General features: G+C 34.1%; 1 protein-coding gene across 1 annotated transcript in view; it reads left to right on the top strand.

The window, feature by feature from the left end:
- Positions 1 to 533: 533 nt before the first annotated feature.
- Positions 534 to 13,907, top strand: part of LOC140444988 (uncharacterized) — a 142,654-nt gene continuing 129,280 nt past the window's right edge. Inside the window, exon 1 of the mRNA XM_072536746.1 lies at positions 534 to 1,244. Within this exon, the coding sequence (XP_072392847.1) occupies positions 875 to 1,244 (370 nt within the window). The 5' untranslated portion in view covers positions 534 to 874. The remainder of the gene's footprint in view (positions 1,245 to 13,907) is intronic.

Below are 13,907 nucleotides of genomic sequence, written 5' to 3'. Positions count from 1 at the left end.
CCGTCTTGCATTTCTGTTCTACTAAATTCTAGGTTCAACAAAAATTCAAAATTTTAGTCGATTTGTCCATCGGATAATTTGACAATAATACTTTTATATCTATATCTGTAATTTTCGCCGTTTGTCTATTTATTGTGCTAACCTATATCTAATACTTGAGTATTTTTTAATAATTATTAATCCTTTAATCCCATAATCAACAAAAATTATTACGTAAATTTTTATAACTATTTTGCCATCTATTGATGAATAAAAGTTTAAGTATATTTTCCATAGAAACAATCTGCTAGTAAAGAAATCCGTACGAACCTGGCAATCTTTTCACTAATAGATGGCAGCAGCCAGATTTAAATATAGATATTTACAAACTAATATAATAGTTATATAAAATAAACATTTCCATAATCTAAAAATAAAATGTTTATTTAGATTACATGCTGGTAACATAGTTTTTGCACAGAATTTACCGAAACAAATTAGTTTTTTTGAGCGTGATTTTAACTTTTAATAAGGTAGGATCTAAATGTCAATGTCACAATTGTCATTGTCAATCATATTGTAAAGTTGATGGCAATTTAGGCAAGATGTTTTGCGATGCTTTTCTTTATCGCGTTCGTGATTAAAAACAATAATATCAATAAACTGTGAATAAGTGAAGGTTGTTAGTAAATTCTAGTTATATATTGTTTAAAATTAAGTATTGTCGTTCCGTATATATTATATCATTCGGCTTAAGTGAAAACAATTCGAGATGACGTCTGTCAAATCAGATGAAAATGAGTGTAATTTATGACATGTGTATGACTTCAAACATTAATATGTAATTTAATAAACCCTTTACAACATTGTGATAACAATACAAAAGTAGAAAGTCATGGGCGCTAAACCAAGCACCGCCAACGGTACTCAAAGCCCCCGCACAAGGGCTTTTTCAACAAGTAGCAGTTCTGAAGTGGTCGCAGCGCCCGGTTTTCGGTTCATGCGAGCCCTAGGAAATGAATTGTCTAACGACAGACAACGAGCACGATCTCTTTCCAGTGTTCCGGATTTGCATGCCAGCCATGAGACTCTTTCAATGCCTACAAATGGGGCTAGCTTTGACGTTTCCACTGGAGCTAGTCCCGAGACTGATAGCAGTTCTGCAGAAGAGGCTGGTAGTGTTTTAGGGTCAGCAGCTGCTAATTTAGCTTTAGGAAGGGTCTATGCCGCTCATTCTTTGCCTTCACATATTTGGTCTTTGAATGGTAAGTAGGTATATCAATTTTAACACAGAAGAACTAACAACAATATTTTGTAAACTGCTGGATCTTTATTAGGCTGTGCATTACTTAAGTGGAATGTCTTTGGTCAAATGTATAAAATTACATTATTATTTTCTAACAGTAGGTAAATACCCTAATACTTGAAATCTAATACCTATATAAGTATTTGAACATATAAATATATTTGAATAATTTACTGGATTTACATTTATTTTATTAGCTTAAAGGCTCCCTCTAGGATGAAATTAAATTTGCCACATAATCAGGACAAAACTCATTTATAGAAACAGTGAACATATAAATTTTTTACCATTATGTTGATCTACAAATTCTGTACAATTATTTGTCTAGACTAAGAGATTTGATACCTTACATCATAGAAATATACTTACTTAGAAAGAAAATAACTTACTAACTTGGACAACATTTGCCAAAGTTACTCATCATTTTTTCTACTAAAAAATCTTTTGTGATAAAATTCATTTGTAATCTGATTTTATCAACTACATTGTAATTATTGTAAAACAATGTAATATTATAGAAGCTGACTATTATTATTTCATACTATTACTATCTTAACTACAGCTCTTTGCACATGGCAATGTAGGAAGAGTATGATCAGGTATCATTAACATGAATCTGTCCCTTGTTATTGTAATGATAGTAATGTTGTGTGTTTACCAGAATGGAATTCTGGTAAAATTCTGGTGCTTCATAAAAATAAGTCAGTTAAAATTAACTATGGATGGACTGTTTTAATACATAAAATAAATGAATATCTAATCTAATTGATTTTATTGAGGATTTTAAATCTTTATTTAAGTAATAGGTTGTAAGTTATTGTTACATGACTGGTGTTTTTGGATATAATAGTGTGCTAGATATGCCATGTAATTATCTTCAAACAAAGGGTTAGAGGAAGGTATAGAGTCTATTGTGGTCAATGGCCTGCTCACAAACTTTCTTCTGTTCTTCTCTCTTTAGAGCACTCTCACAGCATTTGTAGAGATCTTTTGTATTGTAATTATATGTTTTTATTGTGTGAATATGTGTGTAATATGTTCTGTTTTGTCTAGCCTTTACCTTATCTCTTCAATATTATACTTTTCTTTATTATGACTATATTTATTTTTTTTGCTTTGCATATGTGTGCCCTAATTTTTATGATTACCAAATAATTGTCAGAATCTATGTTTACTCCTTGATAAAATCTAGTATCAAGCACATTTGAACCATGTCTGGAATCTATCAAAATCATTATGATTACTAGGTCCTTCACCAACTGACATCCATGTTTCTATGTGTATTCCCTTTGTTTGAAGCAGGTACTAGCTACTGTCGTAATGGCTGATGAAGCAAAATTTATCATTCCATTGTCTTTTATTAATTCATGGAATATTTTCCAATGGTTAGCCTGTAGATATCATCATGTCTAATTTGTATAATTTAGTTGAATGTGAGAACCATTATTGTTTTAATCCAGGTATATGAATCCCACTGATAAAATGTGCTGGTTATCAACTTCCTTAATTCTGTGAACTGGAGAATTGAAATGAAAACACAATTGGCAAGTGTTTTAGAGTTTCTCACTACATTTTACATGTTTTTGTCAAAATCCCATAACTGTTAATGAAAACTAGGACATGTTTATACTAACTAAACCAAAGAACAGCTCAAATAGTTGGCATAAACACATTTCTATCACTGAAAAGTCAAATGATGTTGTTAAAAGTAAATGATGTGTTTTGGGATTATTATGAAATTATTTCGGGTATCTAATCTGAATAGGGGAAAATAAATGGCTAGTAGTATGCCGTATGTTGTAACTACTTACTTAGTAACAAAAAAATCAAAAATAATCTATCTAAAGATCTATCCATAGATCTGAGAATACAATGAAGAACTTAATGAATTGAACTTTAAATTATTATCTTATTTCCCAGATTCTGTTTCCTGCAATTATAGTCTGATTTCAAACCTAAAATAATGGCTTGGTGGTTAGATATTTTCTTCTAGTTCATAGACAATTGCTCTAATGCCTAAATAGCTATTTAAAGCAATTGAATTGAACATGTTACTAATTTGGAATATAATCATGGAAAACCATCTGTTGAGCTAATAAGGGACAATATTGCAAAATATTTTTTTTTGTTAAGAAAAACAGGTTTTTTAATTAGACTGTGTAAAGCAAGGAATTCATTTGAAATCTTTGAATAATGTTCAACTTACTTGCTAAACTTGTATCATCCTTCAATGCAAATCTTATCCCTGGCGAAATAGTGCTGATACAGTTTATAAAAAATAATATATTTGACCCTCGCTCTTAGCTTGCAAAGCTAACTCGCTTCTTTGCATGGACCAGATAATATTTATCTTAAGCTACAATATCCATATATGGCAGCTATGAGATATACTCCATATTGCTAAATGTTTACTAATTTAAAGTACCCTTCACACCGTGTGCTACCTATCTCACCCCCTTAAATTCACAAAAAATTAAAATAAACTAGTTATAAGATAAGTACACACATGCGCCTTCCATTGTTAATTTATTGCTGTAGTTCGGAGCCTTTTATTAATTCACCATCTTCCGAGAATCAATAAGTACTGTAGCTTCTGAGTAACAATGAGTGTTTTAGTTTAAGTATGAGCTACAATAATTTTTATGTTTTGGAAAAGAGTCAAGCAATAAAAAGCATTGTTGGCGTTAAACTGCATCAATAAATTAAATAAAAACCATGTATGAAGTGGTTTTAATTACTAAATACATATTTTTTCCTAAAAAGTATAAAATTGATCATAAGTATGTAATAACCAGTAAAGTCTCAATCTCAGCAGAAATAAGACATATTTACAGTGATTCAGTTTGTACACACGTGTACCTAGTATTCCCTATAGTCTGTGTGGATAAACATATGTGACCACTTAGATAATAACTAACATAGATTATAGTATATTTCACGCTTTTTCAAAAACCTTTGCGCAGTTTTAAGCCACTTTGACATGGATAGAGAATCATGAACATGAGCCACACTTTTGTAAACCACGCTCTGTGTAAACAAGTCATCATATCAACATCATATAACGGGGGTCCTACGGCGATTGCCGCTTCCCGCATTTCAGCCTCCATCTTTTCCTATCTCTCCAATCTCCCTCTTCTAAGCCTCTAGATTGCATTATTTTTGTAATTTCTCTTCTCCAGGAATTTGGTGGTCTTCCCCTTTTCCTTCTTTCTGGCGGAACATACATTAAGGCTTTCTTTGGCCACCGCTCCTCCTCCATTCTCATCACGTGACCATACCATTGTAATTGCCTTCCTTGTATTCTATCTGAAAGAGTATCTCTAATTCCTGTACGGTTTTGTATTTCCTCATTCCTGATTCTTTCCATTCTCGATACTCGACATGACCTTCTAAGATAATCCATTTCCACAACGTCTACTTTATCTCGTTCATTCTTTGTCATTGTCCCACATTCAGCACCATATGTGGTAATTGGTTCTACAATTGCTCTGTATACACGAATTTTGGTATGCAATTTTATTTTATTAGACCACAGTAATGAATTCATTATTCGGATGCATTTTTTCCCTTGGCTTATTTGGTTTTGTACATCTATCTTAACTCTGCCATCTGCTGATATGATGCTTCCTAGATATTTATACTGGTTGCAGCCTTTTATGACTGCGTTTTCAAGCCTCAGATCTGTGGTATTTCCTCCAATTTTTAAATATTCTGTTTTGCTTATGTTTACAGTAAGCCCCCATTTGGCATATTCCTCAAATAATTTTCGATTCATATAATTTATATCTTCCTCATCGGTTGCAACCACCACCTGATCATCTGCAAACAACAATGTATACAGAGTTTCTTGTCCCACTTCGATGCCCATAAATCTACATTTATTTCTCCAATTCCTCAATGCTTCTTGGACGTATATTTTAAAGAGTGTCGGTGACAAACAGCATCCTTTCTTTAGTGACTTTAAATTCATTTAAGGTTCTGGTTCCAATTTTTACACAACTAACTGCATTTTCGTACAATTTATATATCGCTCGGATATACGTCGAATCCAATCCGGACCTTTCGAGGACCTCAAACATTTTCTTTAATGGGACACTATCATATGCTTTCTCAAGGTCTATAAATACCAAATGGGTCTCTCTACTTCTTTCGACACGCTTTTCAATTATTTGTCGTAGGATAAATATATTATCAAGGCAGGATCTCCCGGTACGAAAGCCGCTTTGTTCTTCAATATCTTGTATCTGTCTTTCAACCCTCTTCTTTAATATTCTGCCGTACAACCGGCCCACAGAGCTCGTCACACTAATACCTCTATAATTGGAACAGTCTCTTTTATTCCCTCTCTTATATATGGAGCTTATATAAGATTTATTCCAATCTTTAGAAATTTCCTGGTCTCCACACATACATTTATTGAAAAGGTCTACTATTAATTCTAAAAGTGCAGTCGGTCCATATTTAACCAGCTCTATGGGAATGTCTCCAGGCCCTGCGGCTTTTCCATTTTTAACCTCTTTTAAGGTTTCCGTCAATTCAGATAATGTTATTAAAGGGATTTCCTGTCTTTCGTCTCTGTTGTCTATTAATTCCCTTATCTTTTCCCATCTGTACTCTACTCTATCCTCTTTCAGCAGTTTCGTATAATATTCTTCCCATTCATTTAACTTTATGAGAGAAATGTTGTCTTCATTTTTCTCATTTTTCCTAAACTGCTTTAATGTTTTCCAAGCTTGTGCCACTTTTGTTCCACCCATAAATCTGTCCAGTTCATCACACTTAGCCTCCCAGTTTATATTTTTCGCCTTATCCACGTCTTTTTTAACTTCTCTATTCCATTTAGCGTATATTTCTCTGTCTTGAGGATCTTTGGATTGAAGCCATATGTGATATGCTTGTTTTTTCTTGAGAACTTTCTCTTCTAGTTCCGTTGACAACCATTCAGGTTTTCCTTTTTTCCGATTTTCAACTTTTCCCAGTGCTTCATTTGCCGCTTCATGAATATATTTTTTAATTACCTCATACAGACTTTCAGGGTCTAAGCCCTTTGTTTCTATATTTTTTATTTTCTGAGCTATTCTAATTTTATATAAGAACTTTGTCGAATCTTGTTTAAAGCTTTCCAGGTTATATTTTATGTTTTCTATGGTTGTTCCCATGTCTGTTACTTCATTATTTTTGTGACTTGATTGTTCTCTCTTAAATGTCACCATTACTTTTGCAATAATCATATGGTGGTCACTTCCACATTCTGGCCCTCTAAACACCTTCACGTCCTTCGTTTTTAGTTTAGAATCTTTACGCTGAATGAAATAGTCAATTATTGATTTTAAATTCGTGGTAGGCTGCGTCCATGTAAATTTGTGTATATTCTTATGGGGGAAGAAACCATTTAATATTTTCAAAGAATGTGCCTAGCAAAAATCTATTAATCTTTGACCATTGTCGTTCAGAATGTCTTCTCCATATCTCCCTATTATTTCACTGTTGGAGCTCTTTCCAATTCTTGCATTAAGATCACCTAAGATCCAAATTTCTTTCTTCTTATTAATTGTGGCTAGAACAGTTGTTAACTTGTTAAAGTACTCTTCCTTGCTGTCAACCCTTGAGTCATCCGTCGGTGCATATGTTCCAATTACCACTATTTCATGGCCATTTTTCTTAATTTTCATGAGGATAATTCTTTCATCTATTTCTTGCCATGATTTAATACATTTTTTCAGTTTCTGATGTATTGTAAACAAGTACATTCGTGAAATACGACGAATAAATTCTCTTCACGACTCGATCGTAAATGATTACGATCGTGAGAAGATCGAACTTGTTTGATTTTTTGGTCTTGAGCAGTGCAAAGTCGAGGTCAATATAGGTATTGAGTTTCTTTTCCTATCTTTATTTCGGTTATTATTAGGCATTTGGGCACGGTTTGAATACTGTTTTGTAGTTAATAAAATTTGAAAGAAAAATGGCACCACCCAAAAGCAATGTTTGGTTGCATTTTAATAAACTTATTACAGAGCAATATTGCCGCAAGTTTTGCTCCAAAGTTTAAAAAAATTAGGAACTACTCCCAATTTGTATGTCTACTTAAAACAAAAACATGGTGTAGTTTTTAATCAAGTAAGCAAAACGAAAGGTAGCGAGAATATGAATAAGAGTGAAGGCCATGCATCAAAGAGCAATGCAGTGGCTGATGAAGATAAAACGATGATAAAGATACAGTGGCTGCTCATATCACTTAAAGAAGGTATTAACAGAATTCGAGCAACTGCCTAAATTTTTAGTGCCGGGTTCATGATATTGTCAAAAATGGTATAAAATAGAAATTAAAAAAAAATCGCAGATACTTTTATCTTATATATGTATCTATTTCTGGGGTGCCAAGAAATAAACTCAACTTACCACACCAGTATTTACTGCTGATGTACTAAAGAGTTATTACGATTTAGTCTCTAAAGTGTATTTACACAATTATAAAAATAACACTATTCCAGTATTTACACACACGCACAAAGTTGTTTAATATCACTTTTAAAGTTTCCAATGTATGAAGTCCATCCTTCTTACTTTTTTGGTTGCTGATAAGTTTTCAATCATCATCATCTTTGGCTCAACAATCCTCTGTGGATCTTGGCCTGCTCTAAGATTCGTCGCCATTCTGTTCGGTTTGTGGCAACATGTTGCCATCTTCTGATTTTTAATATCCGTAAGTCGGTTTCAACTCAATCTAACCACCTAATTCGCGGTCGGCCTTTGCTTCTTCTTCCTACAGGTGTTCCTGTGGTTAGCTTTCTGGCAATCATATTTTCTGGCATTCGTATTATGTATCCAGCCCATCTAAGTCGCTGTGTTTTAATGAACGTTATGACATCTGGCTCATCAAAGAGCTGATACAATTCAAAATTATATCTTCTGCGCTACTGCCCTTGGTCGTTTATAGCTCCAACTATTTTGCGGAGTATTTTACGCTCAAATATTCCCAAAAGTCTTTCATCTTTCTGCGTTAGAGTCCATGTTTCTGCTCCATATGTGAGGACCGGCCTCAGCAATGTTTTGTATATAATAATTTTAGTTCTTCTTTGAATGTTTCTTGAGTGGAAATGCTTTTGGAGTCCATAGTATGCCCTATTTGTAAGATTTATTCGTCTTTTGATTTCTTCGCTTGTTTTATTGGTAGCAGTCAATAGCGACCCAAGGTATGTGAAGTTGTCAACACGTCCAAAGGTATGACTTCCAAAGACTGTTTCTCGTTCCTCATTTGCTATCGGATCCTTTGTAACCAACATGTACTTGGTTTTGTCTTCGTTGATGACTAGACCGACCTGTTTCGCCGCTGTTTCCAATTCTAGGAGATATTACTCAACATCTCGCTTGCTACGCCCTATTATGTCAATGTCATCAGCATATGCTAAGACTTGTATCGATCTATTGTAAATAGTACCGCCGTCCCTAATTCGTGTATCTCGGACTGCCTTTTCTAAGGCAATATTAAATAGGAGGCAAGCCAGAGCATCCCCTTGTCTGAGTCCATCCTTATTAGTTAGACATTGTCATTCTCGTTAGTCGGATAAGTTTCTCTGGTATACCAAACTCATGCATTGATTGGTATAGCACTGTTCTCTTGACACTGTCGTATACAGCCTTGAAGTCGACGAATAGGTGATGAGTTTCAATATTGAATTCTAATGTTTTCTCGAGAATCTGTCTTATTGAATGAATCTGGTCAATTGTTGATTTTTCTGGAGTGAATCCAGCTTGATATTTACCAACTATGCCCACTGTGTAAACTTGCAGCCTTTCGTAGAGAATATTTGCTAGTATTTTGTAAGCAGTTGTTAACAGGGTTATACCTCTATAGTTGTCACACTGGAGCTGGTCACCTTTTTTATGTAACGGGCATATCACGCCTTGAGGCCATTCACAAGGCATGGTCTCATTATGCCAAACAAGAAGTAAAAGCTTATGCAGTGTCTGTAGTAGGGCATCGCCATCATTCTTGTAGAGCTCACTGCAAATTTGATCAACTCCTATTGATTTATTATTTTTAAGCTTTTTATTGGCTTGGGCAACGTTTTCGATGGTAGGTGGTCTTTCGTTTGGGTTGAAAGGATTCCAATCATTTCGATTTGCTAGGGTGTTATCTGCTTCTTCGATATGATGGCCATTAAATTTTGCATCGAAAAATTCAACCCATCTGTTTAGGATTGAGGCCGTATCATTTAGGATGTTTCCTTCTACATCCTTACAGCTCCTTATTCTTGGCTTAAATTCTTTGCGCATTTTGTTTAGATTTCTGTAGAACTTTCGAGTTTCATTTTGATTTCTTAGCCATTCTGTGCTTTCCAACTGCTTTTGCTCAAATTGTCTTTTTTTTCTTCTATGTAATCGTTTTTCTTCTCTTCTTAGGGTCCGGTATTCTTCCTTTGCTCTTCTTGTGCATCCAGCTTGATTTGTCTTTAGGTATGCCCTGTTTTTGTTATCTGTTGCTTCTTGGCACTCCTTGTCAAACCATTCGTTTTCTTTAACTGGTTTGGTTTTCCCCAATATTTTTGTTGCTTTCTCAGTTATTATGTTTTTACATTTTGTCTTTTTCCAAGTTTTTGTCCAAGTTTTCAATCACTTTATTATTAAAATTATCAATGCCATTTATAAAATGTTTTTCTGAAGATAGCATACCTAAAGTACTAAGTTGTTCTTCCTTCATGGTATTTCTGAGGAATGTTTTAATTCGTTTTAGCATCGAAAAACAACGTTCTGCTTCAGATGATGACATAGAAATGGTAATTAGTATACTTAAAAGTTTAATAGTTTCTTCAAATGTACATCTTAAACTTTCATCATTTAATAAAACTGATAGCGGAAGAGCCCCAGAGGCAGTACTTAATTCGTCTCGCTGATACAGTACTTGTAATTCAGGTTTAAGCCGAGTTTTGTTTAAAAATAAAAATTTTCTGCATGTTTCATTAAGAAATGATTCGGGGAACTGATGCTGATAAGCGGAAAACTTCTCCGACATAAATAAATTAGAAGCAATTAAATGTCCGGAGAAGGTAAACCTTGTTTTTATTTGTAACAAAACTGCATCGCGTATCTCTAAGGCTTCCCGTTTTCTGCTGGGCCTGTCCTTCAATTCGCGCCTTTTTTTTGTTGGTTTATCATTATCCGTTTGTTTCTGTGACCTGTTTATTTCTTCTTGAATGTTATCAATAATGACGTCCATTTGCTCCCTTATACCGTGAATTGCTGCTTCAAAATTCTCCAAATCTTTTTTCACTTTTAACAGAATTGGTGCATACATTTTGCAATTGATGAAAAATAATTTCAACGTGAGGCATTATTTTAAAAATAAATAACCAAAATACAAAATGTTTATCCTGGAGCTTTAATTTATAACCATTTGCTTGATTAATGGATGACAAATCACGTGAAGTACTTTGTATAATGTCCATAACTGCAATGAGGTCTTTTCTATTTTCATGAACAGTATGAACACCCCGTGATTGAAAATTCCAACATGTTATGTCTCTGTGTCACCTCAGCTAAAATTTTTGTTCTGTAGCATGCTTATTGATAGAATATGCACTTGTCATAATTAAATTCATTTGGTGTGCATAGCAATGAACGTAATTTGCAAGAGGATATGGCTCCTTAATAATTCTTTGCACACCATTAAATCCACCACTCATAACAGATGCGCCATTGATCAATTTCTGATCAAGGCGATTGGCTTTTTGGCTGGTATCTCGATTTTTCCGCGGGTGAGTTTTGCGGGAGGGGATGATGGCGTAGTTTTTGGGGATTGGTCAATGTACCAATCGACAGCAATTAATTAGCAATAAAATATGCCGCCAAGATGGGCCCTGCACCCCTATTCCTTGCCGAGATATAACTATGGCTATGCTAGCTTTACCGTAAAGTTAGCATAGCCATTGTTTCTCGGAAACGGCTACAACAATAAACTTTTTCTTTCCGTAATAAATTAGCAATAAATTATAGTGTTGATCTGAATTCGGCCTTATAAAATGGATATTTTTGAGCATTTACATCTGACTGAAATACGAGATAAAATGTTCTAAATGCTTCATTCCTCAATATTTTAACATAGAAATTTATTCATTATAAATTATACAACCTATATATTCTGAAAGTGGGAAGTGTATTTGAAGTTGTTTCAACTGAGAAATATGTTCAGCAGTAACGCATTCAATTATTTGCTTTTGCAGCTCCTTGCAGTTAAACAAACAAACCACATGTAATAGAGTTTACATCGAGAAATGTAATTCAAAATCTACATAATTTTTACTACCTAATTTGAGTCATGGCTGAAAACCTTCATTTTTCTACTGGTTTATTGCGATAAAAATAATTATACACAAGAAAATAATGGGTCAATGGCGGTGCATTTTTGTTGTTCGAGTAAAAATGTTTGAAGCCACAAAATACTAAATAATTACATAAAAATTATATTAAAATCATACAAAAAATTAAATAATTTAAATAAACCTAAAGATTATATACTTAAATATTAAAAAATATTATTCTGTCTCCGGCTTCTGCACTGAATAACGCCTTGCAGAGCATCCAACTAGATAAGAAAGACATCAAACTTATTGCCAAACTTTACTGGAACCAAACAGCCATTATTAATACCAACAACAGAGAATCAAAGCCAATCAGTATTGAACGAGGCGTAAGACAAGGCTGTATACTATCTCCTACCCTCTTTAACGTGTATTCTGAGAATCTATTTAGGGAAGCTTTAAAAGATCAAAAAGGAATTATCATAGGAGGAGAAATAATTAACAATATACGGTACGCCGACGATACTGTGATTCTAGCTGAAAACATCGACGATCTGCAGGAGCTAATCAATAGAGTTAACATGGAATGCACAAATTGGGGACTGTCGATAAATATCGATAAAACTAAATACATGGTGACCAGTAAAGTGGATATCGGCGCAACCCAACTGATATTAAACCAACAAACACTGCAGAGAGTTCAGAGATTCAAATACCTTGGATGTTGGATTACCCAAAATCTAGATCCATCCTTCGAAATTCGATGTAGAATTGAACAGGCAAGAAACTCATTTCAAAAATTCAAGCCTCTATTATCCAATAACTCAATAAATTTGGAAATCCGTGAAAAGTTTACAAGATGTTACGTGTAGTCTGTACTTTTGTATGGATGTTAAACTTGGACTTTAAACGCCGATATCATGAATAAAATCGAGGCGTTTGAGATGTGGTTGTATCGAAGGATACTAAAAATTCCATGGACTAGCAGAACTAGAAACGAAGAAGTTCTTCGAAGAATGGGACATCAACGAACTCTATTAAATATTATTAAGAGGCATAAACTAGAATATCTTGGACATATAATCAGAGGACCAAGATATGAGTTCCTTTGGCTAATTCTCAACGGTAAAATCGAAGGAAAGAAATGGATAGGACGGAAGAAACTCTCTTGGTTGAGGAATTTGCGGCAGTGGACAGGTTTGACAGCGGACCAGTTGCTACACGTAGCGCAAGACCGAGATCAGTATAAAAATATTATAAGCATGGTAGTCGCCGACGTCCCGTAGGGATATGGCACTCTAAGAAGAAGAGGCTTCTGCACATAATGTAGCCTTTCTTAAATAATTTTAAAGTGTTTGTTTGTCCCTTTGTAGTGTAGTGTGATGTACATTTATATGTTTATGACATTTTGTTCTTGTCGGATAGGCCGCAATTGACGAAATGCCCCTGAAGATGATCTAGGGATCGAAAGTACTTGGGCAAGATTAAATTAAACTGTGCTCGATATATGCCTTTTATCTGATCAAAGATCAAAACTTAAATATTAGTTTAATGTTAAAAATGGTGTTAATTATATGCTTAATGGTATAGCAAAAGTCGTTGTAGGAAAGATGGCCAAAATATGGAATATATAGTATTCAGATCATTAAAAAATAATAGTACAAACATTTCTACAATAGCACATATTTTTACTTATTACGAACGATTTCCACGAATACAATACAAACCACGAAGGTTTATCAATTATTAAACAAAAGGAATGTTTTGTAAATAATAATTTACTGAGTACTTTGTACCGGTTTAAATGTTAATTAGATTAAGATGTTTTGGAATTTAGTAGAAATGTGAGACATATATTTGTATTTCAAATCACAAAAGAATACTGGAAATATTCTTTCTAAAATTCTAATATACAGGGTGTGCTAAAAGAAGCAGGACCGTCGAAAACTTCAAGAATATAATGAATGACACCAAACACGACTCCCAACCCTACCCATTAGAGCAGGGAGACAACCTTGAAATCTTAAATGGGAACCTTGTAACAATTATATTTGCTTATAGGGTGGCTAAAAGGGGGGACTGAACAAATACTGGGCTCGGAGATACAGTAAGCAAAAAAAATGAAACGTTTGCGAACGTATGATGAAAGGCAACCGTATATAGGTATCTGGTTTGTTATCAAACGGTACAGCCAAGTTAAAATATGAGAACATCAACTTGGGAGAAGGATCGCTACAGGAGCAGCAATTTGTGGCAAAAAATTTATAGGCCCTGATGGTTTCCAGGGCAACAACTAACAATAATCACCGAAGAAGCTACAG

This window comes from Diabrotica undecimpunctata, chromosome 7 (assembly GCF_040954645.1).
Source record: "Diabrotica undecimpunctata isolate CICGRU chromosome 7, icDiaUnde3, whole genome shotgun sequence".
Classification (NCBI taxonomy): Eukaryota; Metazoa; Arthropoda; class Insecta; order Coleoptera; family Chrysomelidae; genus Diabrotica; species Diabrotica undecimpunctata.
Note: the sequence above shows the minus strand (reverse complement) of the source record. Positions and strands in the feature narration are given on the sequence as shown.